The following is a 26,270-nucleotide window of genomic DNA, read 5'->3' on the forward strand; positions in this document are numbered from 1 at the left end:
CTACAGTATGAAGGCTTTCATGTCTGACTTCTTTCATTTAACACATGCTTTTGAGATTTGCCCACACTGTCACATGTCTCAGTAATTCATTCCATGTTTCAGTAGCCTGTTCCTTTATTTTATAGCTGAATAGTTTTCCATCGTATGAATACACCACACTTTGTTTATTCAGTAGCTGATGGGACATTTGAGTTATTTCCAGCTTTTGGTTATTATGAATAAAGCTGCCTTGCACATTTATGTACAGATCTTTATAGAAACATGTGTTTTCATTTCTCCTGGGTAAAACACCTGGGGTTGGGATTGCTGGATTGCTGGATTGTATGGCAAATTTGTTCGATTCTCCAAGAAACTACCAAACTCCTTTCCAAAGTGGCTATTTGATTTTGTGTTCCCATGAGCAATGTATGATGAGTGCTCATTCGAATACTCTTCGTTGCAACCTACATGAATATCTCCATTGACCCTTCCCTACCATTCCCAAGAAAACTTGCCATATTGGTGATAATGATACTTTATTTTTAAAATAGGAAACTTATTGGGGCACCTGGGTGGCTCGGTGGGTTAAAGCCTCTGCCCTCAGCTCAGGTCATGATCCCGAGGTCCTGGGATGGAGCCCCACATCGGGCTCTCTGCTCAGCAGGGAGCCTGCTTCCTCCTCTCTCTCTCTGCCTGCCTCTCTGCCTACTGGTGATCTCTGTCAAATAAATAAATAAATAAAATCTTTAAAAAAATAGGAAACTTATTTACTGATGTACAGCATACTTCAGAAGAGGACACATCACATGTATATGACTTGATTAATTTTCACAAAGTAAACACACCTATGTAATAATCACCACCTGAATCAAGCAGACTGCTACCAGTATCCTAGAAGCTCACTTCATGTGCCCATTCCTAGTCACTCCCTCTCTCAAAACTAACTACATACTGTCCTGAATTTTAATAATAATTTTGCTGGTTATGAATCTAATCAAAATGGATTAATACAGAATGTACTCAATTTTTTCTTTTTCTTTTTTTAAAGATTTATCCATTTGAGAGAGAGAGCGAGAGAGAGAAAGCATGAGAGGGGAGAAAGTCAGAGGAAGAAGCAGACTCCTGGTGGGATCTGGGAGCCCAACGCTGGGACTCAATCCCAGGACTCCAGGATCATGACCCGAGCTGAAGGCAGTCGCTTAACCAACTGAGCCACCCAGGCACTCTATACTCAATTTTTTCTGGCTTCTTTTGCTATACATTATGTTATTTTTAAATTTTTTTTTAAGTAGGCTCTATGCCCAACATGGGACTTGAACTCATAACATCAAGATCAAGGGTCACCGACTGAGCCAGGCAGGCACCCCATAATGCATTGTTTGGATGAGTTCACCCACATTGCTCACGTAGGAGTAGGAAATTTATTTTTGTGTTCTTTTTTTTTTAAAGATTTTATTTATTTGACAGATAGAGAGCACAAGTAGGCAGAGAGGCAGGCAGAGAGAGAGGAGGAAGCAGGCTCCCCGCTGAGCAGAGAGCCCGATGTGGGGCTCGATCCCAGGACCCTGGGATCATGACCCGAGCCGAAGGCAGAGGCTTAACCCACTGAGCCACTCAGGTGCCCCTATTTTTGTGTTCTATAATACTACTTCAATTTATCCATCCTATTGTTGATGGACATTCAGATCGTTTCCAGGTTGGAATTAGTAAAAATAAATGCTGCTCTGGCCTTCATCGTGATAGCCTCAAACTTGAAACAATTCAAAGGTCCGTTGATAAGAGAATGGATAATCCAGGGATGCCAGGGTGGCTTAGCTGGTTAAGCACCTGCTTTTGGCTCAGGTCATGATTCCCATCCTAGGATCCAGTCCCACGGTGGGCTCCTTGCTCAGCAGGGAGTCTTCTTTCCCTCAGCCTGCCTCCTCCCCCTGCTTGTGCTCTCTCTCTCTCTGACAAATAAATAAAATCTTTAAAAAGAGAGAGAGAGAGAATGAATAATCAAATTGTAGTATATTCATATGATAAAACAGTACTAAATGATAAAAAAAAACCAAACCACTGATATATGTAACATCATGAATAAATCCCCAAAATATTATGTTAATTGAAATAAGCCAAATCCTAAACAATACATAAAATTTGATTCCATCTCTACGAAGTCTAAGAACAGGGAAAACAAATCTGCAGTGATAAAAATTGGAAAGTGATTTCTGGGGGTGAGAGAAACTGATTACAAAGGAGCACAGCTTGTTAGAGCAACGTGTACAAACTTGCAGTTCACTGGTGTTTTCGTACAACCTTGACCCATTTGCTATGTTCCTTTTTTCCTCCTATAAAGTATGTGATAGAAAGGAGCATAGCTCAAGGAAACTTCCTTGGGTGATGATTAAATGGTCTATATCTTGAGATGGGTGGTTGTTCTATGGATGTATACAAATGTCAAATTGAACGCTTAGTACCTGTACATGACACCGTATTGTAAGTCAATGATAACTCCATCAAAATAATTAATACAGAAAAATGCTGCTTAGTCCTAAAAAATGCTATTATGAACACTCCTATACTTGGTTTTTGGAACACGTAGGTATTCATATCAGTTGAGTATTTAGTTAGGGGTAGAATTGCCTGGTCATAGAATATGTATGAATCACGGCTTTGCAACGTAATAGCTGTAGAGCCCTGGGCAAGTACCCAGGACCTCTAGAGAACACCAGATTCCTTATCTGTTACCAAGGAGCTAATCTCCCAGTGATGGGTGCAAACCAAGAAAACTGTTTTTGTCGGTTAACAAAAGGACATAATGCTGAGAAAAATCATAGATTTTCAGGATATTTGCTATTCGAAATATCAGTAGGAATGGAATATTCCACTCCTGCCTGGAGGATTTGAGTTACTTTGACACAGAGGAGCAGCCTCAATTTCCAATCCAGGTGCAGAGCTTCAGATAAGGGGTTTCCAGATACAACAGTCCACATTTATCTTCACGTTGTAGTTTCCAAGGAAACAAGATCCTGAGTCCTCTTGTTAGCTCAGGCCTGATGGTAATCCCCTTACATGTTAGCCTGGTGTGCTTCGAGGCTATCAAAACACTGCTTCTTTTAAATTTTACCTACACTCCATCTTTTCCCCAAATCCTAGGATAACTCTATCTCCTCCTGTGCTTGGTGAGAAACCCCATGATTCCTCTGGCGTGCAGTCTCCCTGGCAGCCTTAAGTTAATAAACCTAACTATGTCAGACCACAGGTGGTCTTTATCAGATAGGTTTTATCTTGGGGGATAAGGTTCATAAAATGTGTTCACATTGCCTGGATCGGCATTTAAGAAATGGTAGTTATTTTTTACTATTCTTGAATAAATATAATAAATGTTCATTTGACATCCAGTATTTGCAAGACACAAATGTATTGCTATGACAGCACAAGATAGCACAAGGCACAGATGGAAAACCACTTTTATTTTAGAATGAGAAAGAAAACAGTAACAAAACCTTATGTCTTCAATTCCTAGGAGAAAAATACCTTTACTGAATTTCACTCTAAATAGAGTCAAGTGTAAATGAAAAAATACTCAAGACTATTTTATAGGTAAAAAAGTACAACTTACATGATTAGCTAGAAGATTTGATATAAAACTATGGATTCTAAGATATGGTAGCATTTTAATAACCAGAATGAGAGCTCCCAAATGTCATCTGTCCCTTTCTATAGAGAAAGAAATGCTCTTAAAAATGCCACAACGAAAATATAAATAGCTTTGCCTACAAGATCTCTAAAGCTCTTTCCCTCATTTGGGGTCTCCTCCCAAATAGGCAAACAGCTTCCTCTCTTGCCAGTCCCCAGAGATTGCAGAGTAGGCAGGGGTGGGGTTGAGTGGAGAACACAGGAAACAAACATTGCCAGTTTCCCCTTCACTTCTCCCTATCTAGATCTCTTCCAAAACCCAAATCCTACCCACGTCTGTCCGTTTACGATAAGCTCACAAAATGCAGTCTTCTATGGGAAACATTGAGGTCATACAAATTACTTGGGGAAATTACAAATTACAAATCTGCAAATTACTTGGGGAATGATTTTTTTCCCCACCCTCAAGGGAATGATTTTTAAAATTTGAGAGTGTAGTTCTCCGCCCCCCCCCCCAAAAAATCCTGGTTTGGGATATATAGTAAAGGAAGAGGCTGTTTGGGAAGGATTTAGATGGAGAATGAGTTTGGGAATGTGAGAATGCGTTTAGGGAAATATCGAGATGAGTATGGAGTTAGCTTAGTGTTTGGGTTTGCAGTCAAACCTCAGAAAAGCAAATTAACCACTGTGGTCGTAATTTTCTCAGTTTTGTAAAAGGGAAAATAACTCTTGTTTTGTCGAATTACTTTGCTTCAACAATTAAAAAACCGATTTTCCATTATCTATTCTGAACGTAAAAATATGGTTAGAACATTGTCATTTGCTGATAGAGCTTATGAACAAGTGAATTGCAATGAAGACTCATATATAGTATATGCTCAATAAATATTATTATCATCGCTTTATTGTTTAGATTAGAAGAGGAGTGGAGGGAGAAATGAAAGCGGTCTGTAAACCATAAAAGCGCTCTGCAATTACTACGAAGCCCTACTGGATGCAAGTAGAGTGAAGAATTTCAGGAGTTTGGTTACCGATCTGAGTATCAGGGTTGTCAAATTCTCCCATATTTGGGCCTGAATTCTCAGACTAGAACAGAATAGGCTGTCGGGGCTGAGATCATCTGGTACAATTTTATGCTAATCGAAAATTCTTGCCTCCTGTCACCGTGCTCCGGCGAGAAACAACACTACCACACCAGCTCCTCCAATCCGAGCCCCGACCGTGTGACGTCACTCCCCGCCCCGTTTCCCCAAGGCCAAGGCGTCCAGTCTCTAAGCTACGGTCCCTGGAACCAGTTCCAGCGGCGCCTGCGCACTGTGGGGCGGGGCGCGTGCGCGCGGCGTGGGGGCGGGGCTAGTGCGCACGCAGCTCTAGTCCCTTCCCCCGCCCTTTCTCTTCTCGGTTTCTCCGTCAGGCTGCGGGTTCAGTCTGGCGGCTGCTTCCGGTAGGAGCTCGGTGCAGGAGGAGTAGTCGGTCCCAGTTCCTCGTCATGTCCTACGGTCCCTTAGACATGTATCGGAACCCGGGGTCCTCTGGGCCCCAGCTCCGGGACTTCAACAGCATCATACAGACGTGCAGTGGCAACATCCAGCGGATCAGCCAAGCCAGTGAGCTGGGGGACCGGGATGGGGGACAGGGGCTGCCCCGGGGACAGGCCCGGGTGAGGTTGTCGGGATGCGGAGCCCGGCCGAGGCTATGGCCAAAGCCACACCTGAGGCCGTCTCGGGCTCAACAGTGCGGGGGCGACGGCTGCCATCCTCGAGTCTGTCAGGCCCAGGCTCCCCGAGGGTCCCGAGCCCCAGCTGAAGCTTGAGTTTCTTCTCAGGCAGGTGTACTGCCCTCATGGTATGGGGCCCAAAGCAGCAGCCTGACAGCCTTAGGGTGGGAGGGGTATGTGTGTCATCTCGGGAGCAGTGAGTGAGTTCACTTGGCGCAGTGGTCAGCCGAGTTTTTCCTGTCATCTGCCTTACCCCCCCCCCCCCACCTCTCTTTCCTCTCTGGCCAGTTTGGGTCGCGAGTTGTTTACTGATCTAGACTTTAAGTTTCATTCTGCTCAGCTTTTTGCTCCTTGGAAGTCAGCAGCTTTCAATTAAGGGAAGTGGAGAGTGCATGTGTTTGGGTGACTTAATACCCAGCTCTTCCTGTAATGAATTTGGAAGTCAGATATAATGACATGTATTTGAGTGGTAAGATGACTTCTGTTTTAATAAAGAGAATTCACCGAAAACATTCCCATTTACATGGTTTTGTCTTTTGTAGCAAAAGATATGCACATATTTTTGGATTTCAAGCTGATGAAACTTTTGCATTCCTTCCCTGTTCAGCAGCTTTTTAAAACAAATCTTTTACACAGAGAAGTTCAGCGACTTGGCCACAATCACATAGCAAGCAAGACATGGTAGAGTTGGTGGTGGATTTCAGAATGTCTTTGCTCATCTTAAAACTAACCCCCACCCCATCACTAAGGTCTGAGTAAGACTGATTGAGCTGATTGAGTCAAATATAGGCAGTTTCTTGTGCCTGAAAATCATCACAGGGCCTTATAAACAGGTCAGTGGCACAACTTTACTTGGAAAGAATGGTGACCAGCATCCTTGTTTGTTACCGTGTTTTTGTGAGCTTGGCTGTACTCTGTTAATAGGTAGAGCTCAGTTAGTCCTGAATTATAATTATGTTCTGTATAAAGAGGGGGAAAGTTTCTGATGAAGTGTGGGAGACTGGGTGAATTAGAAGTGGAAGGAAGATGACGTGGCCTGCTATGTATAAAAATTAAAAAGAAAATTAATGTGACCACTGGTTTGGAAGTATAGTACTTTGTGTTCCAATATATCCTTTTGTGAGGGAACTCTAGTACCAGTTAGAAGATTCTGGTTCAAGGCTGAAAGTTTATTGTTGAGGCTAAACCTACTAATCTTATTGTCTGTGAAATACTCTACATGTATTTGTTTGAGTATTAGGCATATGAGTATAGGAACTGGCATGGCGTGGATTCTTTCAACAGGGATAAATAAAATCTTAAAAAAAAAAGAACACTAATAGATAACATATTGAGTACATACTGTGTGCCAGGCAATGCGGGAAGTGCTTTATATACAGTATCTTACTTAATTTTTTAACAACTCCATTAGGTAATTACCAATATTATTTCCTTTTATGTGTTAGGAAATAGGCTGAGAAGTTTTATTTTTTATTTTTTAAAAGACTTTATTTGTTTACTTGACAGACAGAGATCACAAGTAGGCAGAGAGGCAGGCAGGGAGAGAGGGGGGAAGCAGGCTCCCCATTGAGCAGAGAGCCCAATGCGGGGCTCAATCCCAGGACCCTGGGATCATGACCCGAGCCAAAGGCAGAGGCTTAACCCACTGAGCCACCCAGGCGCCCCAGGCTGAGAAGTTTTAAATAATTACTGAGCAAACGGGTGCCTGGGTGGCTCAGTCAGTGAAGCATCGGCCTTTAGCTCAGGTCATGATCCCAGGGTCAAGGGATTGGGCCTGATGTTGGGCTCCCTGCTAAGGGGACAGTCTGCTTCTCCCTTTCCCTCTCTCTCTGCCTCTCCCCCTGTGTGCTCTCCCTCTCTCTCTCAAATAAATAAATAAAATCTTAAAAAAAAATTACTGAGCAAACAAGTGGCAGTGCCTGAATTTGAAACCAGGTCTATCTCTTATGACCAGTAATTAGGCTTTTTATAATTTTTAATTAATATTACAGTATTGTAGCACCTGGCAGTTCAAGTTAGAAGTGACTTGGTTTTTTTACTCTCCATAGGAAACTGGGGAAAACCTGAGGCTATAGAACTTTCTCATGTGGTGTGTCTAACCTCTGCTGCTAGATTGTTAGCTCCTTTCATGAAGCATGGGGCATGACTTACTCATTTTTATATTTCTAGTACTTATCTCAGTCCCAAATATATGATAGAGTCATACATTTTCTGTTGTTAACAGATACTCTTTGAGCACCCTCCGTACACTGGGGTTGGAGTCATGACTAAGAGACAAAATCACTGCCGTGAGAGTGTGTGTGAACATATGTGTTTGCATACAGATGTGTGTGTGTATCTCCAGTAGTAACAAGTGCTGTGAAGAAAATGGCAGGGTAAGGGGATGGAGGTGAGGAGAGAAAGAGGGTGGGTGTGTTATATATTAGATCAGATGGTTAAGGAAGGGCTCTGTGAGGAGACATTTGAGTAGACACCTGAGTGAAGTGAGGGAGAGAGCCGTGTGAGTAGTTGGGGGAAGCCATTCTGGGCAGAGGGAATAGCAAAAGCAAAGATCTTAGTGTGTTGTTGTTGTTGTTGTTGTTCTTTTTTTTTTTTTTTTTTTAAAGTCGGCTTAGTGCCCAGTGTAGAGCCCAACTCAGGGCTTGAATTCACAACCCTGAGATCAAGATCTGACCTGAGACCAAGAATCAGGGGCTTAACCAACGGAGCCACCCAGACGCCCCTGAAAGTTTATTTTTAAGTAATCTGTACACCTGATAGGGTACAGAACTCACAACCCTGAGATCAAGAGCTGCGTGTTTCACCAACTGAGTCAGCCAGGTGCCCCCTCTAGGGTGTTCAAAGAATAGCAAGGAAGCTAGTGTGGCTAGACTGCAGTTAAAGACGGGGAGCATAGTTAGAAAAGAAGTCAGGGAGGTAGCCAGGGGTCATATCATTTAGGGTCTTGATGCTTACTAAATGGTACATTTGAATGAATGAGGCTTTTCTACCATCTTTGGAGTCTTCCTGCCACATTCTCCCTATACTATGTGGTAGCTGCCACATCTTAGGACCTTTGGTGGTGTCAGTTGGAATTCTTCCCTGAGGGTTGTTTGGTGAGGAATTAGGAGTTTGCAGTTAGCAGGGTTACACTGTTTCCACCGTGTTATCAGGTTAATGACTTTCCCCACATCTCTCCGAGAGCTGGTTGGTGGTCATACTAAGTATCCACTCTGAATGTGAGCTCACAGACATATACCTGCGTGGAGTATGTATACGTTGAGAATTTGAGAGGATAGTTGTTCTTTTTTCCCAGCTGTTCAGCCACAGATGTGGGTTTGAAATTGCTGAGCGTATCAGCTGAAATACAGCAGGCCACCACTTGGGTTGTTACGGGTACAGCTAGGGTTGATTGCCTGGTACTAAAAGGGCTGTTATCAGTATGGGTGGGGTACAGAAGAAATGTACTTGACTCTGCCTATTACGGAGTGGGGGTCTGGGCAAGTATTACTGTGTCAGATGTAGGAAAAAAACTAATAGCCTCCAAGTTATCTCTGAAGAGATTAAAGAACAGCATTTCTCTTCTTTAATGTTGCTTATTTATTGCTATGGTTTTTTTTTTAAACTAAAAAAAAAAAATGAAAGGGAGTTGAATTTTTAAAACCAATTATCATGAAGTCCCATAGGCTGTTTTTTCAAAGTTATTTTCACATTTGCGATTTGCTTTTTATTTCATTGCCATCTCTTAAATCTTCCTGATCTCAGCATCTGTATCACAGCAGCAAACTCTCAGTGTCTCTGTTTCCATTCTTATTCATCCTGATAATGCTCTCAGTAGTAGTATGTCTAAAATCCTGTTTTCATTATACCACTCACCTTCTCAAGAGCCTGCCGTGGCTCTCTCTTGTCTGCTGCATCACTTTCTACCTTGTTTTCATTCTCTGTCATCTTTTTTTCCCCCCTAATATTTTATTTTTAGCCAATCTGTATGCCCAGTGAGGGGCTCAAACCTACAACCCTGAGATCCAGTCACATACTCTACCGCCTGAGCCAGCCAGGAGCCCCTCACTCTCTGCCATCTTAACCCAGATTAGCCCGATTGTCTCTACTTCTCTGCACCCTTTGCCACAGGCAGGCAATTTTTCTTAACATCCTTAAACACTGGTTTTTGCCCCAAGTTTTTGCTCATTCTGTTCCTCCTTTAATATCTTTCACTAACTCACTAGCTATCTAAATTATACAAATCCTCTGAGCTGTGCTTCAATCCTGCCCTTTGTAACTATCTAAGGTCTGTAGATAGTTGTGTATACACAATACGCATTTTGTAGATACAATGTGTAGGTTTGATTTTGAAAGAAAGTCAAGTCAGAAAGAGCATGGGTTTTAGAGTCAGCAGTTCTGTGACTGAGTCCTTGCCCCTATATGCGCTGTTAACCTTGGGCAGGTCATTTCCCCTTTTTATCTATAACGCTATCTGTAAAATGAATAGAATTGTCCGTTGTTTTTAAGATTTATTTGTGTATCAGAGAGGGAGAGAGAGCGCGCTAGCGAGTAGGTGAAGGGCAGAGGGAGAGAGAATCACAAGTAGAGTCCCTGCTGAGTGAGGAGCCCCATGTGCGGCTCCATCCCAGGACCCTGAGATCATGACCTGAGCCAAAATCAAGAGTTGGCCACTTAACTGCCTAAGCCACCCAGGTGCCCCATGAGTAGTGCCCCATTATTAAAGTGGGGTGTTTGCAAGTAGAGTGACGGGCACATAGTAGACATTCAGTTAATGGTGATATTATTGTTTGAGTCTCTTGCCCTACTATGGTTGAGTAATTAGGTGAGTGGGCTCGGGAGTCAGACTATCTGGGTTTGAATCCTAATCTGCTTCTTACTACCTGTGTAAACATACAGCTTTACCTCTGTAATTCTCAATTTCCTCATCTATAAAGTAGAGGTAAAAATAATATCTACTTCATAGGGTTTTGAGAATTAAATGATGTAATTGTGTAAAGTGCTTAAAACAGTGCCTGCAACATAGTAGATGTTTAAGAAATGTTGGTTATCCTTTTGTTGTTGTTTCTTTGAATTTGCAAGCACTTTTCATTCACAGTTTAGCACTTTTCTGGTATTCTTTAATTAATTTTTTTTTACCTTGTCATTCTGACCAGGGAGATTATTTTCCGTTTTCTGGGGCTAGAGTCCGCGTGCATTGTATGGTTAGTTCTCTTTAATTCCAGTGCCTGGCACAGCAATGGATATGTAGTTGGCATTCAGTATGTACTTAATTGATGTTATCATTGCTAAATATATTGTTCTTGGTCTTGAGTTTGATAATTATACCTATCCTTAATTGAGTTCTTTTATGTGCCAGACACTGTTCTAAATTTAGCTGCATATTATCTCATTTTATCTGCTCAAAAACTGTATGAGAGTTCTCTTGTTACTTCCATTTTTTAGGTGAGGAAACTGAGGCACAGAGGAGTGAAGGCTTTTGCTCAAGATCATAAAGCTAATTTGGATGCCTGGCTGGCTCAGTTGTTGGAGTATGCAACTCTTGATTGTGGCGTTGTGAGTTCAAGCCCACATTGGGTTTAGAGCTTACTAAAAAAGGATCATAAAGTTAAGAAGTGGTAGAACCAGGAAAAACACATAGGCAGTCTTAATTCAGAGTATGCTCTTCACCGTTACATACGCCGTCACTGGTACAGTAAATGGAAGATTGTGCCTTTGATATTTAGTGCTCATGTTTAGTTTAGAGCCTTAATATTGTAATACAGTGACTACATTTTTCAAGTCAGGTCATTTTCATTGTAGCTATATGAAAACAGAATATAAACCTGATTTTCAGAGTAAGACACTGAGATAACTTCATTGTCATAATCACCACATAGGCTAGCCTTTTCTCATTTGGAAATTTTCATTTGGTGTAAATAAAGTTTTTTTCCTTTGAAAAAGAAACACTGTGATGGTGGTTACTTTGATATGACTAGACTTCGATTTGGAGTAAGGTTCATTTGGAGATTCGGGGGTGCCTCGGTGGCTTAGTCGGTTATGCATTCAACTCTTGATTTCAGCTCAGGTCATGATCTCAGGATCCTGATCTTAGGGTTGTGAGATCGAGCCCTGCATTAGGTTCTGTGTTCAGTGCAGAGTCTGCTTGAGATTCTCTCCCTCTATACTACCCCTGCCCCAATGAATGAATAAATAAATAAATAAATAAAATCTTTTAAAAAAATTTTAATTTAATTTTTTTCAGTGTTCCAAAGTTCATTGTTTATGCACCACACCCAGTGCTCCATGCAATATGTGTCCTCCTTAATACCTACCACCAGGATCACCCAATCCCCCACCAAATAAATAAATAAAATCTTAAAAAAAAAAAGTTCATTTGGAGATTCAGATTCTACTTAAAGCTGGTATCAGCTAAAAGCACATAAAGAGTGTTCAATTTAGAGTAGTTCATAGTGTGGATATCAGCTGTAATGTACAACAAATTGGTTTGTTTTGTAGTCTTAAAAGTTCTAGCCAGGACATGCTTTTAAAAATAAGAGGTCAATGATAGAAATTGAGGTCTAGTTTTAAAAATAACAAAATTGCTTACACAGAACTTAAGGACTTGTCTTTATATTTGGCCTAGTCATCTGGTTTCCAGGATTATGTAGCATTTCATAGACTCTTATTTTCATCCAAAATGTTGTAACAAGTCTACCTAAGGTAAAATTTTTATTTACCAGAGTGCTTAGAAAAGGAGTTTTCTCACTAACCAAGTTGACCAGAAAATCCTTATAGATTCAACCCAGTTTTATAAAAATCTTTCCAAAAAGTATCACTTTACTTCATTGTAAGTACACTCCAGTGAAAATAACTGTGTATAGGAACATCCTATTCCTTTCTGGGCTTTAGGTTTACTAAGGGATAATATTCTTAGATATAAAATAGATGGGTCATTGAGTCACTATTTTTGAATAGATCTCTGATGTTGGTGGTTATGGAGGGTAGTACATAAAAAATTCTGCTTCTTTGGATTCTAGTAAAGTAAGACACTACTGTCCTTACGATTTGAGTTTTGGGGTATCTGTTACCTGAGTCTTGCTGGAAACTTTTAGGAAAATATCCTTTTTTTTTTTAAAGATTTTATTTATTTATTTGACAGAGAGAGATCACAAGTAGGCAGAGAGGCAGGCAGAGAGAGAGGAGGAAGCAGGCTCCCCGCGGAGCAGAGAGCCCGATGCGGGGCTCGATCCCAGGACCCTGAGATCATGACCCGAGCTGAAGGCAGAGGCTTTAACCCACTGAGCCACCCAGGCGCCCCGAATAGCTGATTTTTAATAGATTTTTTTCCATGTCCTATAAAATACCCATTGCTCTCTAGGGTATTTACTTATTTTTATTATTATTTTTTTAAGATTTTTTATTTTATGTATTTGACGGAGAGAGATCACAAGTAAGCAGAGAGGCAGGCAAAGAGAGAGGGGGAAGCAGGTTCCCTGCTGAGCAGGGAGCCTGATGCGGTGCTCGATCCCAGGACTCTGAGATCATGACCTGAGCCGAAGGCAGAGGCTTAAGCCACTGAGCCACCCAGGCGCCCCTCTAGGGTATTTAATACAAAAAATTTTTAAGTTTATTTTTTAGTTTATCTCTATACCCAGTGTGGGGACTGAACTCACAACCCTGAGTTCAAGAGTCATATGTTCAGAGTTTCTGGGTGGCTCAATAGGTTAAGGGTTCATTTTCAGCTCAGGTCGTGATCCCAGGGTCCTGGGATCTAGTCCAGCATCCCGCTCCCTGCTCAGCTGGGGGAGTCTGCTTCTCCCTTTTCCTCTGCCCCTCCCCTAGCTTGTGCTTGCTCTTGCTCACTCTCTCTCTCAAATAAATAAATAAAATCTTAAAAAATAAAAAAGTCACATGCTCTTCCAGCTGAGCCAGCCAGGTGCCCTGGGTATTTAGTAAGTTTTGATAGATGATTATTGATACCTTGATACTTTGACATGTCTCTAGAGTTTCTAAGGAGGGTACTCTGTAAAGACAGTCAGTAAGATGAGATCTGTTTCCTTAAACTTTTTGTAAGACCTGCCTTAATATGTCTTCATATAGTCAACCAGCTATTTTCTGGAGGTGTGTATGTGTACGTTGTTATGCAAATTCAGAAATGGGTAGAATGTGGCCCCTGCCCTCTTGGATGGGAGGATGGAGCACATACTTCATCCACTCCCCATTTGTACGTAGGTGGAGCCTCTCTAAACCAAACTGTGGCTTGCAAAACACACTCCTTGATTACACAGCATCATTCTGGGACTAGAGCTTATTTATTATCGTTTTAGCACCAAGCAGGATGGGAGGACTCAAAGAACATTTATTCCTCACACAGTTGTAAAGATTTAATGAGGAAAAAATACTATAGATGGTAAGTATTGTAACAAGAGTAAGTGCTCAGTATGTGTTAGTTAAACCTTATTATCACATACAATTGATGAAAAGAGACCCAGCAACATGAAATGACTTGCTCGGCACCATGCATTGAGTTAGTGGTCAAGTGTGGCGTAGAGGTCAGGTCTCACTATTCCCAGCTCATGTTCTCTCATATCTTCTGCCTTAAAGAAAGTGTCATGATATAAAAGGGAGGTTAACTCAACCAACAATGACTTATGTACCCACTGGGTGCCTGGCACTTGGCTGGATTCTGGGGAGTACACAGGAATGTTCCCAAAGGTGGGAGGGAGTTGGGGAAGAGAGCAGGTTAGAGCAAGGACATCGGCCTACCTGGGCCAGAGAGCTATTGAGTTAGGGAGGTATCAGATAAGCGGGGTGGGGCTAAGTGGAACACTGGAATTGAGGCCTGCCCTGTGTCACTCCATTCTGTTTCCTTTAAGCCTTAGCCTTTTGAGAAAACATAACGTGGCACAAAGAATATAGCCATTGGAATTTGCCCTGGGTTTGAATTCCGGTTATTATGATACTATGTGGCTTCCCATTTCATTCCAGTTTGAAGTTCTTGCTCTAGTTAAGAAGACCCTATATGGGGCGCCTGGGTGGCTCAGTGGTTAAAGCCTCTGCCTTCGGCTCAGGTCATGATCCCAGGGTCCTGGGATCGAGCCTCACATCGGGCTCTCTGCTCGGCAGGGAGCCTGCCTCCTCCTCCTCTCTCTGCCTGCCTCTCTGCCTACTTATGATCTGTCTGTCAAATAAAAAAAAAAAACTTAAAAAAAAAAAAAAAAAAAGAAGGCCCTATATGATCTGGCCTTTACCTTTTTGGCCACTTCTCTTACCCGTCTCTTGCTTGCTCTACTGGAGCCTCATTGGCCTTCTCACTATTCCTCCTTCACAAGAAGCACTTTGCCTCGGGGGTTCACTTCATACTCTGTTAGAAAGCTGCCCCACGCACCCCCACCCCCCCAAAAAAAAAAACAAAACACAAGCAAGCAAGCTGCTTCCCCATGTCTTTGTATGGCTTGATCTTTCACTTCCTTTCTATCTCTTCTCTGTGTCACCTTCTCAGAGAGGTTTTCTCTAACCACACTGTGGAAGCTAGTATACTCTCCCCGCCCTCTCTTTCCAGCCCTTACCTGAATTTCTTTTTCTTTTTCATTTTTTAAAAGATTTTATTTATTTATTTGACAGAGAGAGAGCATAAGCAGAGGGAGCAGCAGACAGAGGCAGAGGGAGAGGGAGAAGCAGGCGTCCCGCTGGACAAGGAGCCTGATGTGGCACTGGATCCCAGGACGCTGGGATTATGACCTGAGCCGAAGGTAGACGTTTAATGGACTAAGCCACCCAGGCGCCGTTATTTATCTTTATAGTACTTAATCACCACCAGAGATACATGCTTACTGTCTGTCTCTTTTCTTTAAAATGTTAGCTTCTTGGGTGCCCGGGTGGCTCAGTTGGTTAAGTAACTGCCTTCAGCTCAGGTCATGATCCTGGAGTCCTAGGATCGAGTCCCACATTGGGCTCCCTACTTGGTGGGGAGTCTGCTTCTCCCACTGACCTCTCTCCTTTCATGCTTTCTCTCTCTCTCTCTCTCTCAAATAAATAATAAAATCTTTAAAATGTTAGCTGCTTTTTTTTTTTTAATTTATTTGACAGACAGAGATCACAAGTAGGCAGAGAGGAAGACAGAGAGAGAGAGGGGGAAGCAGGCTCCCCACTGAGCAGAGAGCCCGATGCGGGGCTCGATCCCAGGACCCTGGGATCATGACCTGAGCCGAAGGCAGAGGCTTTAACCCACTGAGCCACCCAGGTGCCCCAAAATGTTAGCTTCTTAAGAGCAGTTGTCTTCTAGAGCATAGAACATAAAGAGTAGGTACTTTGAATAAATGAATGGATGAATGAATGAATGAGTGAATGAACTAACGAATGAATTCTGTCTCAGTCATGAGCCTCAGTCTACCCCTCTATAATACTGAGATAATAATGTTTATTTAAAGGGTTGTTGGGATCAAATAAAATCATGCTTATCAAGTATAAAGGAAGAATACTCCTGTTGTTCCTCTACTTCAATACTTCTGACACTAGATGTGTTGGTTTTTCACATACCAAACTGTTCTGAGATTCTCCAAACACCAGTTAGATATCCTGCAACTTAACCCAATTCTGACACTTCTACCTGGAGTTAGTATCAGATGCCACAAGGGCTGAGTCCCATGTAACTATTCCCCTTCAGACACCAGTTGCATCTGGTTGTCACTTGTGCTTCTGACCATTGGACTCTAAATCAGAGATTCCCATGAACCACCCCTTGGGTTTGAGTAATTTAATGGAGCAGCTCACAGAATTCAGGAAAACATTTACTTATTACAATATCAATTTATTATAAGAGGACATAATTCAGGAACAGCCGGATGGAAGAGATGCCCAGGGCAAGGTATGTAGGAACTAGCTTGGACACCCTCCAACACCCTCCCCGTATATTCGCCTGTTGACCAACCCAGAAGCTCATCAAACAGTGTTCCCAAGTGTTTTTATAATGCTTAGTCTCAATCTGCAGCGCCTATCATCCCCGCCCCCTACCGCCATTTCCCTAAAGTCAGTGGGTGGGGCTGAAAGTTCCAGGTAATCACTTGGTAGTTCTGGTGACTAGCTCCACCCAACCTAAGGGTGTCTAATTCTACCTCACCCTAGGAGCATAAACTCAGTGTGCTCTGAAGGGGCTCTTTATGGGGTACCTAGATGGTTCAGTCCCTTAAGCAGCTGACTTTTCACGTTGGCTCAGGTGGTGATATCAGGGTCCTGGGATCAAGCCCTGCACAGGGCTGTGCACTCAGCGAGGAGTCTACTTGAAGATTCTTCTCTCTCTCCCTCTGCCCCACCCCCTGGCGCTCGCTCTCTTTCTCAAATAAATGAATAAATCTAAAAAAAAAAAAAAAGGAATCTTTATGAATAACAAAAGACACTCCTATTACACACAAAATTTCAAGGGTTTTAGGTGCTTTGTGCCAGGAACCAGGGACAATGACCAAATATATATATATATATATATTTAAGATTTTGTTTATTTATTTGACAGAGACACAGCAAGAGAGGAAACGCAAGCAGGGGGAATGGGAGAGGGAGAAGCAGTAGGCTGCCTGCTGAGCAGAGATCCTGATGCAGGGATTGATCTCAGGACCACCTGAGCTCAAGGCAGACGCTTAACCAACTGAGTCACCCAGGCCTCCCCACAAATATATTTTTTATTATAGCATGTCAAGTACCTAGCCGCATGTCTGGCACATAATAAGTGCTCAATTAATGCTAATGTCAGCCCTCTTATAAATTATTTGTATGGCTAACCAGCTGATAGCTCTGTTGGTATCCTGATTCTAATTTGACTGAGATAAGAGGGGAAATTCCACGTTAGTAACGAAAAATTTATTTATATCTTACAGAATGTTGTCTTAGCAAAATACATTAATTATAGTGCTTGCTTTTTCCTGTGGAACCATTAAGCTAAAAGTAACACTTAATAGGATAATTATTTTAGGAAAGTTGGTCAAAAGGCAAAATTTAAATCACTTGAACACTATATTTCCATTATAAAATTGAAGTTACATTTTTGCTAAACAAAACAAAAACATGGTCTCAAAGAAAGATAAAATCATAATTTGAAGTACTACAAGTTTATATATTCTTGACTTTGGAATTTTTTGCTTCTAACACACATGATATAGTGATTTTGGCTAGACAGAAATAACTTGTACATATTTCTAAGGACTAGGTTGTTCATTTTCTGCTTATGAGTAGAGAGTCACCAGCAATCAATTAGATTTTGCTTCATCATTGTTTCTTTTTTTTTTTTTTAAAGATTTTATTTATTTATTTGACACACAGAGAGAGATCACAAGTAGGCAGAGAGGCAGGCAGAGAGAGAGGAAGAAGCAGGCTCCCTGCTGAGCAGAGAGCCCGATGCGGGGCTCGATCCCAGGACCCTGGGATCATGACCTGAGCCGAAGGCAGAGGCTTTAACCCACTGAGCCACCCAGGCGCCCCTTCAGCATTGTTTCTTATCAGACTTAGAGGCTATTAATTCATCTGTGTTTGTGTAAGGTAACTTGGTATTTAATAAACTTCAGCTTGCCTTTTTACTACTCTCTCTCTCTCTTTCTCTCTTTTTTTTAAAGATTTGTGTATTTGTTTTAGAGAGAGAGCATGGGGGCGGGGCAGAGGGAGAGGGAAATAGAAGCAGATACCCCGCTGAGTTCAGAGCTGGTCTACAATCCTGGCACCCTAAGATCATGACCTGAGTCAAAATCAAAAGTTGGACTTTTAACTGGCTGAGCCACCCAGGTGCCCACTTCTTTGTTACTCTTGGTGACCAGATTAGGAGCAAGATTATGATTGACCCTCAAATTTTATTATTTTAAGGAACACCCTATCATAAGTTTGAATAAGTGAAGGTTTTTTTTTTTTTTAGTGGACATGGAAGCACTGTATGTACGTTGTCCCTGTAATATATACAAATGATGATTGATTTCCTCCTCATCTTCCACTGAGCCAGTCATTTAGCAGTCTGATATCTCACAAGTGAAACTTTGGCATTAATGCTGAGAGAATAGGAAAGGCCTTCACAAAGGAGACTATGTTTTGGCTGGAAGAGTCATGTACCTATTGTGTCCTGTTATCTCTTGAAGTTCTGGTGAAACTTGAAGATAATCGTGTTTCCTCTGGGCAGGGAGTACTCTGTTATTCTGTTCTATACTCCAGCAACTTGGAATAGAAGACAGTAAATGCTCTTCAGAAGCAAGTAAGCAGGGGACGCCTGGGTAGTACAGTCGGTTGAACATCTGACTTGGTTTTGGCTCAGGTCATGACCTCAGGGATGTGAGATCGAGCTCAGCATCAAGCCCCATGTCAGGCTCTGGGCTCTGCATTCCTCAGAGTCTGCTTGGAATTCTCTCACCCTCTCCCTCTGCTCCCCTCCACCCCCTCCACCATTGCACACGTTCTCTCTCTCAAATAAATAAATCTTAAAAAAAAAAACAACAACAACAAAAAAGAAATACAAGAAAATTCCAACCTCTACGAATGAATGAATGAATCTAACTCCTTCATCCTCCCCACCGGTCAGGAGAAAAACAGAAAGCAGGACACAAAAGAAATCAAAAGGTCAACAGCACTTCAAAAAAACCCACCCCAAACCCAAAAATATTTAGAATAAGAGAAAAAAAAAAAAGAAATCAGGGCTCTATTTCTGGTGCACAAATCAGTGAGGTCCAGGGCTACTCACATTCCCAGGCAAGCTGATGTTGGAGTGTTTTTCCTTATAGGTAGATGATCAGTTTCTCTGGACCTCTGCTTTCCTAGTCCAGGGCTAGAGGCCTAAATATCTAGAATTCAAACATGACCGTCGTAGCAAAATATCTAGGACGTTATCTGAACAAAACCATATATTTGACTGTAGACAACATAGTTTAAAGGACATAGGCCTTGGAGTACAATGTATCTGGGATTGAATTTTTTGCCCTGTTACTTAACCATTGTGTACCCTTGCATAATTACCTTATATCAATTTAACTTATATAACTTAGCTAAATATATTTCCTCATCGGCAAGATGAAGATACCTACTTTAGACCGTTGCTGTGAAAATTAATAAAATAATGTATGTGGAACTCCTAATATAAAAGCTCCTGGCACATGGAGGTGCTCAGTCAGTGGTAATTTATTGTTATTATTTTTTCTCTCTCTCTTTTTTTTTTAAGATTTTATTTATTTATTTTACAGAGATCATAAGTAGGCAGAGAGGCAGGCAGAGAGCGAGAGAGAGGAGGAAGCAGGCTCCCCGCTAAGCAGAGAGCCCAATGTGGGGCTCGATCCCAGGACCCTGGGATCATGACCTGAGCCGAAGGCAGAGGCTTTAACCCACTGAGCCACCCAGGCGCCCCTGTTATTTTTTCAATTAGCAGTAATCGCACCTTGGATAAACCTCATTGGCTATGATACTGCCACTGCACAAAGCTTATTATAATTACTTTTTAATGGTAATTTATTATTAACAACAAATGTACATTGTCTTTCCAAAAATGTTTGCTATAAAAAAATTATTGTGAAAAGAAAAATTACTGTGTATTATGAATTTAAATTTTAATTGTTGCAAGTTGATACTTGGTAGTAAGGCCCTTGCAAAGGTGTTGAAATTTTAAACCAGCACCATGGGAAATCTGGAAAATTTTGGAAGTTCTTTGGGAATGATGAACAAAACTGCCACCCTCTACTTGTTGACATAGTTATCTATAGGAGAAAGGTGAACCTCATGATTAGTTTTATTTATTTTTTTTTTCATGATTAGTTTTAGAAGGAATAGACATGCCAAAGTTTCGATCATAGCATGCTTTCTGTTAGTTGCATGAACTTACTCAGGATGTGGACAGAGAGACCAGTGATCTGAGAAGTAGGATGCTCATGATGAATGTATTTTTCTTCCCCCCCCCACTCCCCAGCTGCTCAGATAAAGAATTTGATGAGCCAACTAGGAACTAAGCAGGACTCAAGCAAGCTACAGGAAAATCTGTGAGTAGCTTCCTAATGTGGTTGGGTTCTGTGAGGCCCTGTGAGAACCCTTTTGAGGACACACCCACTGTCCTTGCTGCATGGCAGCTTAGATTTCCAGGAAAGCCTGTGGAGTCAGCATGACAGGCAGTGGGATTCGAAGTAATGGCTGGATCTAGAGGATGGACAACAAAATATATTCATGGGTTGTGATCTCTGCTGCCTTTCAAAATCCTTGAACACAGATTCTTTCTTCCCTTGGGCTGTTTAGCAGAACCCTCTGAGGAAGTAGGGAAGCGAACTTTGACCACTATTAATCTGTAGTCTGCCAAAATGAGCCTCCTTGTTGGCCCAGGACTCCCGATGATCTGCAGAGCTCATCTAGTCTAGTGGGATTTCCAACCGTAAAAATTAGAAAAACGTATTCACAATGATCTGAGGGGTGTCTGAAGGAGAGGAGAATGGACTGATAGTAGGGACTCACGATTCTTTTTATCATATCCTTCTTGACCCCATTTCTGCTTTTAGAAGTTCTTTTCTTCATCTTTAAAATATACTGAGCGATATTCTTTGTTTTCTGTCCTCGACAGTATGAAGTGAGAGAATGACTTACTACTTTGAGCTTTTTCCAGAGAGATGTGAAAAACACATCTTTGGATGTGTTAGTAATGTCTAGGAGGTACAGGCTCCTGACTGCCTCCTTCTTGTTTTTGACTCCCTCGTTTTTTTATCTTGGAGGCCCCTTTGCAATGAAAAAATAGTAATGATTGAGTAGTATGGTTTCTCTGTCCTCCCTTAAAACCTCTGTAGAAATGGCCATAGAGTAGAGGAAAATCATGACCAAAAGGGGCTCTTTCTGTGTTTCCACTGCTTTCCAATCCCACTTAATACTATGCATATTCCTCCTTTTTAAATATTCTTCCTCTTAAACTCCTTATATGTTTTTATGCAGTACAGGGCTTCTTTGTTTTGGAGGGAGGAGCCAGAAAGTCAAGCATGAAGGACAATAGGGAGCCAAGAATAAAGCTGAAAAAGCACCAGCTTTAAGCAGGAACATGGGAGTAGATCTTCGGAGATTGTTCCGTAGGGTAGAAGCTGTGCTTTTAATGCACGTTTCATCCAACCCCCAGTGTCTGGATCCCATCTCCAATCAGTGCCTGTGACAGACAGCAGCTAGACAGAACTGCCGGGCGATGGACGGGAGAGTTTTGTGAGACCTTGGTGTGTTCAAACTATCAGATTTAGATGTGGGGGCAGTTGCTCGTATATTTCTATCAGAACTGCTGATAGGTCTTTCTTTTCTTCCCAAAGACTTAAAATACCTGTCAGCAGGTTTCACTGAGGTAGCTTCTTTCTTCTCAGTAACATGGAGATTCCTTGTAGTGGGTCTGACTGAGTAGTATTTCTGGAAATTTTTTTTGTGAACCTGGGCCTCTGGGAACCCATTCCTTCAAACACCCCCTCTATTCCTTGTACTGGGGCACTCTGAGAACTAACTGTACTAACTGTAACAGCTCTCGAGCCATGGAAATATCCTGAAACATGTCTTTTCTCTCATAGGCAACAGTTACAGCATTCCACAAATCAGCTCGCCAAGGAAACGAATGAATTGCTGAAGGAATTAGGGTCCTTGCCCCTTCCCTTATCTGCTTCAGAACAGGTTGGTATTTTCTGGTGTGTGTGTTCGTTTAATAGGAAAGGACTTTGGTTTTAATGGGAAGACAGTGTGTGAAACAAAAATAACTTGGCCTTTGGTGCTAGGTAGAGCTTCTCTGCCCCTCAGTTTCCTTATCTGTAAAATTGGGCTATGTGACTATTGTGACAATATAAAGAATGTATGTACCGGGTCTTGCAAAGTGCTCAGCATTCAGTAGCTACTCAGTATTGGCTGTTATTATTCATAATAACATACTGTTATGGGTGCCTGGGTGGCTCAGTTGTTAAGCATCTGCCTTTGGCTCAGGTCTCCTGGGATTGAGCCCCACATTGGGCTCCCTGCTTGGTGGGAAGCCTGCTTCTCCCTCTTCCACTCCCCCTGCTTGTGTTCTCTCTCTCCCTGCATCTCTCTCTCGCTGTCAAATAAATAAATAAAATCTTAAAAAAAAAAAAAAAAAAACCCATACTTACATATTGATAAAATTAATTTAACTGGTAAAGAACCTCAGTGTTTGCATCTCTAGGGTTTGGCCAGCAGCTTTATGTTGCAGGTTAGGTCCTAGTTTGTCTGTAGTCAGTTCCTATAAATCTCAATCAGATGTTTTTGCCTTCTATTTTGCAGTCACTTTCATGTCCCATCATGAGTCATTCATAGGTCTCAGGTTGAAGAAATGCCCAGGGGAAAAGATTTCTCTTTTCAAGTCATTTTATTCAGTGGTCATTGAAATCCTTTAAAAAACACAATTTTTAACTGGAGTTCATTGTTCCCTTGATGTTCCAGGCCTTTTCTTCACACATTCCAGAAGTCAGTGTGCCTCTGCCTTTATTGTGGCTTCACCTGTTTTAATTATCACTCATAGTTCTACCTCAAATCCTCTCTCTTCCAGGGAAAAAATCAAAAACCTTCTCCATCTATATTGCCTACCGTGATTCCATTTTTCTTTAGCTTCTCTACCATTCCTAGGAGGACTTGACTTGTTTTCCTTTTTATTATTGAATTTTTTTCTGATGATGTCCTATCTCTGATGGCTATAAAGACAAAGCCTACAACTTCCCCATTCTGGGTTATTTTTCACTCTTTGAGTTGTGCCTGGTTGGAACATGAAATAATTTTAGTGTGCTGTGATCATCATTTAGAAAATAAAATAGAGGGGCACCTGGGTGGCTCAGTGGGTTAAGCCTCTGCCTTCGGCTCAGGTCATGATCTCAGGGTCCTGGGATCAAGCCCCGATTTGGGCTCTCTGCTCAGCAGGGAGCCTGCTTCCTCCTTTCTCTCTGCCTGCCTCTCTGCCTACTTGTGGTCTCTCTCTCTCTGTCAAATAAATAAATACAATCTTTAAAAAATAATAATAAAATAGAGTAGGAGTATCTGAATGTATACCATGTAATAAAGGAAACTATTCTTACAGGAAACCTTCACTTCATACATATTTGTATATATGGTACTAGGTCAAGATGTCACATTATTTCTGCATGTCTCCATCAAAAAAGTTTAAAAATGTTAGTTTAACCCATACATGGCAAGCTGTTTAATGGAGCACATGTTTAGTCTGTGGAGTTTTGGCACCCCTTGCACAAAAGAGAGGAACCAATACTAGATGGTTTGTCGTCATACTACAAAGTAGCTCTGATAAAAAGTAATCTTAATGTAATCACCTTTGGTTGTCCATAGGTGTGCTGTTACTCATGCTGAAATTTCACTTAGAGACCAATTCCCCTTGCTGTCCAGTATCTCCAATAAACGTCACCCCTTTTGTCCTCCCAGCTGGGCACTTAGGGAATACACACTTGTGAATGGTTTTAGTTAGTAACAAAAAAGGAGTCTAAGGATCTTGATGAAAGCAGAGTATTAGGAGTACTTAAGAGTTAATAGTAGCCTAAGCAAAAATAAATAGAAAGTTACATCTGCTACCAAAAAGAGAGAGAGAGAGAGAGAGAGAGAAAGAAGGATTTAATTAGTCCAGAATCAAATAGAAGTTATTTTTGGGTCATGCATGCTATTGTTCCCTACCATTATCTTGGATCATTAAGAACATGAAATAGATCTGCAAATAATTTCTTTTCTTTCTTTCTTTTTTTTTTTTTTTTAAAGATTTTATTTATTTATTTGACAGAGAGAGATCACAAGTAGGCAGAGAGGCAGGCAGAGTGAGGGGGGCGGGAAACAGGCTCGCCACTGAGCAGAGAGCCCGATGCAGGGCTCGATCCCAGGACCCTGGGATCATGACCTGAGCTGAAGGCAGAGGCTTTAACCCATTGAGCCACCTAGGCGCCCCTGCAAATAATTTCTTGATCCCTGCCCTGTTGTGCTGAATACCATTTGCCCTTTCAATTCTTTCTTCATCTAGTCAATCTTAGTCTTACCACCATCTTTTTGCTGCTGTCCTGTATATCAGATCATATATCCTCCTGTCAGTCTTTCGTACTTATGTGCTATCATCAGTGATCTTCTCGCTGCCAAATCCAGTGGGCTTTTTTGAGCTTTAATTCACTTTTCTGTCTCATTTGAAACAGCCCATCCCATCTCTGTTGAAACTGTCTTCTTTCCATGATCCCTTTTCAGTATGTCTTCCAACTCTGGGATCCCTTGCTGGCCTCTTTTCTCTTTCCCCAGGTAGAGTCTCAGCCTCCTTCTCTGACTCTTGGTCTTCCTAGGAGTAAACATGTCCCAAGGCTGTGCCATTGACCTCTCATTTTCTTAGTCTCTGCTTTTTCCCTCGGGAGGCTTATCTATTTTTATGAGTTTACCTTTATGAACATGACCCCAAGATCTTTTCCTGGCTCTAGCCGCTAACCTCTTTAAGTACTGGGCCTATATTGTCATTTCCTACTCTAATATCTCTTCTTGAATATATTGCCTTCATCTAAAATTTTATGCATTGTCTTATACAGGATTTCTCCCATTTCACTCATATCCCTTAACTAAGCTGATTGATATTACTGATTGTCTTAAAAAAAAAAAAAAAGTTTGTGCCTTTTGATCTAATATTCCCATTCATGAAAATTTGTCCTAAGGAAAAAAAGTTGGAAGAAAAAAAAACCTGTAGTCTGGAGCTGGATTTCCTGTATTTAAATTCTACCCCTTCCACTTACTGACTGTGTGATCCTAGGCAAGTTACTAACTTCTTCGTGCCTTGGTTTTCTGATCTGTAAAGTAGGGACTGTAATATAGGTTGTTTAGGTTAAAGTGAGTTATTATGTTGAAGTACTTATAACCGTATTGGTACATGGTAAGTACTGTATTAATATTAGCAATTACAGTGGGGCTTCCATTAGCTTTCTTTATAATAGTTAAGTAGTTAAAACCTAGGCATAATCTAAAAGGAATGTTTACATAAAATTTCCTAGATCAAATTTTCCTTGATAGGATATTATGTAACAAAGGCCATAATTGTGAAGAGGATGATAACATGGAAAATGTTTATGATATACTTAAAGATAGCATTTTTTGTGGGGCACCTATCTGGATTAGTTGACGGAGCATGCAACTCTTGATCTCAAGGTTGTGAGTTCAAGCCCCATGTAGTGCCTACTCAAAAAAAAAAAAAAGTGTTTTTGAATAGTGAGATTAGGGAATGATGGTTTTTCCCTCTTATTGTTATAATGTTAATGTGAAATTTTTTAAAAAAATTCCAGAGAAAGGGGGAAATGTTCCTCATGTAAATTTGCTCTCAGGGGCACCTGAGTGGCTCAGTCAGTTAAGCGTCTGCCTTAGGCTCAGGTTATGATCCTAGAATCCCTGGATTGAGCCCCACACTGGGCTACCTGCTCAGCGGGGAGTCTCCTTCTCCCTCTGCCCTTTACCCTGCTTGTGCATGCGCTCACTCTCTCTCTCTCTCTCTCTCTCTCAAATAAGTAAATAAAATCTTAAAAAAAAAAATAAACAAATTTTCTTTCAGGGCGCCTAAGTGGCTCAGTTAAGCATCTACCTTTGGCTCAGGTCATGATTCCAAGTTCCCAGGATCAAGTCCCCCATTGGTCTCCTGGCTCAGTGGGGAGCCCGCTTCTCTCTCTCTCTGCCCCTCCCCCCTGTTCGTTCACTCACTCTCTGTCTTTCAAATAAATAAAATCTTAAAAAAAATATATTTGCTTTTAGTATTACCATAATTCTCCCAGGTGTGATATTTGAGTCATTCTTGACTTTAGCCCCCTTGCAGCCCTATAGGCAGTTGCTAAGTCATAATGTTTCTTAAATTCATGTCTTTGGGGTTCCCATTATTGACACAATGTCCTCCTGACCTTTAACCTAGAATATTGCAATAGTCTTTTTTTTTTTTTTTTTTTTTTTTTTTTAATATATATAGAAAAATTGGGGGAGATGGGAGGATAGAGTTCGAGCGGGGAGGGGTACGCCCCCCACCCGCCTC

The 26,270-nt window shown here is 41.5% G+C and overlaps 1 protein-coding gene across 1 annotated transcript in view; it reads left to right on the plus strand.

Moving 5' to 3' along the window:
- The first annotated feature begins 5,015 nt into the window (after nt 1–5,015).
- Nucleotides 5,016–26,270, plus strand: part of LOC111143510 (syntaxin 12) — a 38,156-nt gene continuing 16,901 nt past the window's right edge. Inside the window, exons 1-3 of the mRNA XM_022497319.1 lie at nt 5,016–5,207; nt 20,199–20,268; nt 21,808–21,907. Coding sequence (XP_022353027.1) covers nt 5,090–5,207; nt 20,199–20,268; nt 21,808–21,907 — 288 coding nt within the window. The 5' untranslated portion in view covers nt 5,016–5,089. The remainder of the gene's footprint in view (nt 5,208–20,198; nt 20,269–21,807; nt 21,908–26,270) is intronic.

This window comes from Enhydra lutris, unplaced genomic scaffold (genome assembly GCF_002288905.1).
Source record: "Enhydra lutris kenyoni isolate GAN:26980312 unplaced genomic scaffold, ASM228890v2 scaffoldscaffold9, whole genome shotgun sequence".
In the NCBI taxonomy this organism is placed as follows: domain Eukaryota; kingdom Metazoa; phylum Chordata; class Mammalia; order Carnivora; family Mustelidae; genus Enhydra; species Enhydra lutris.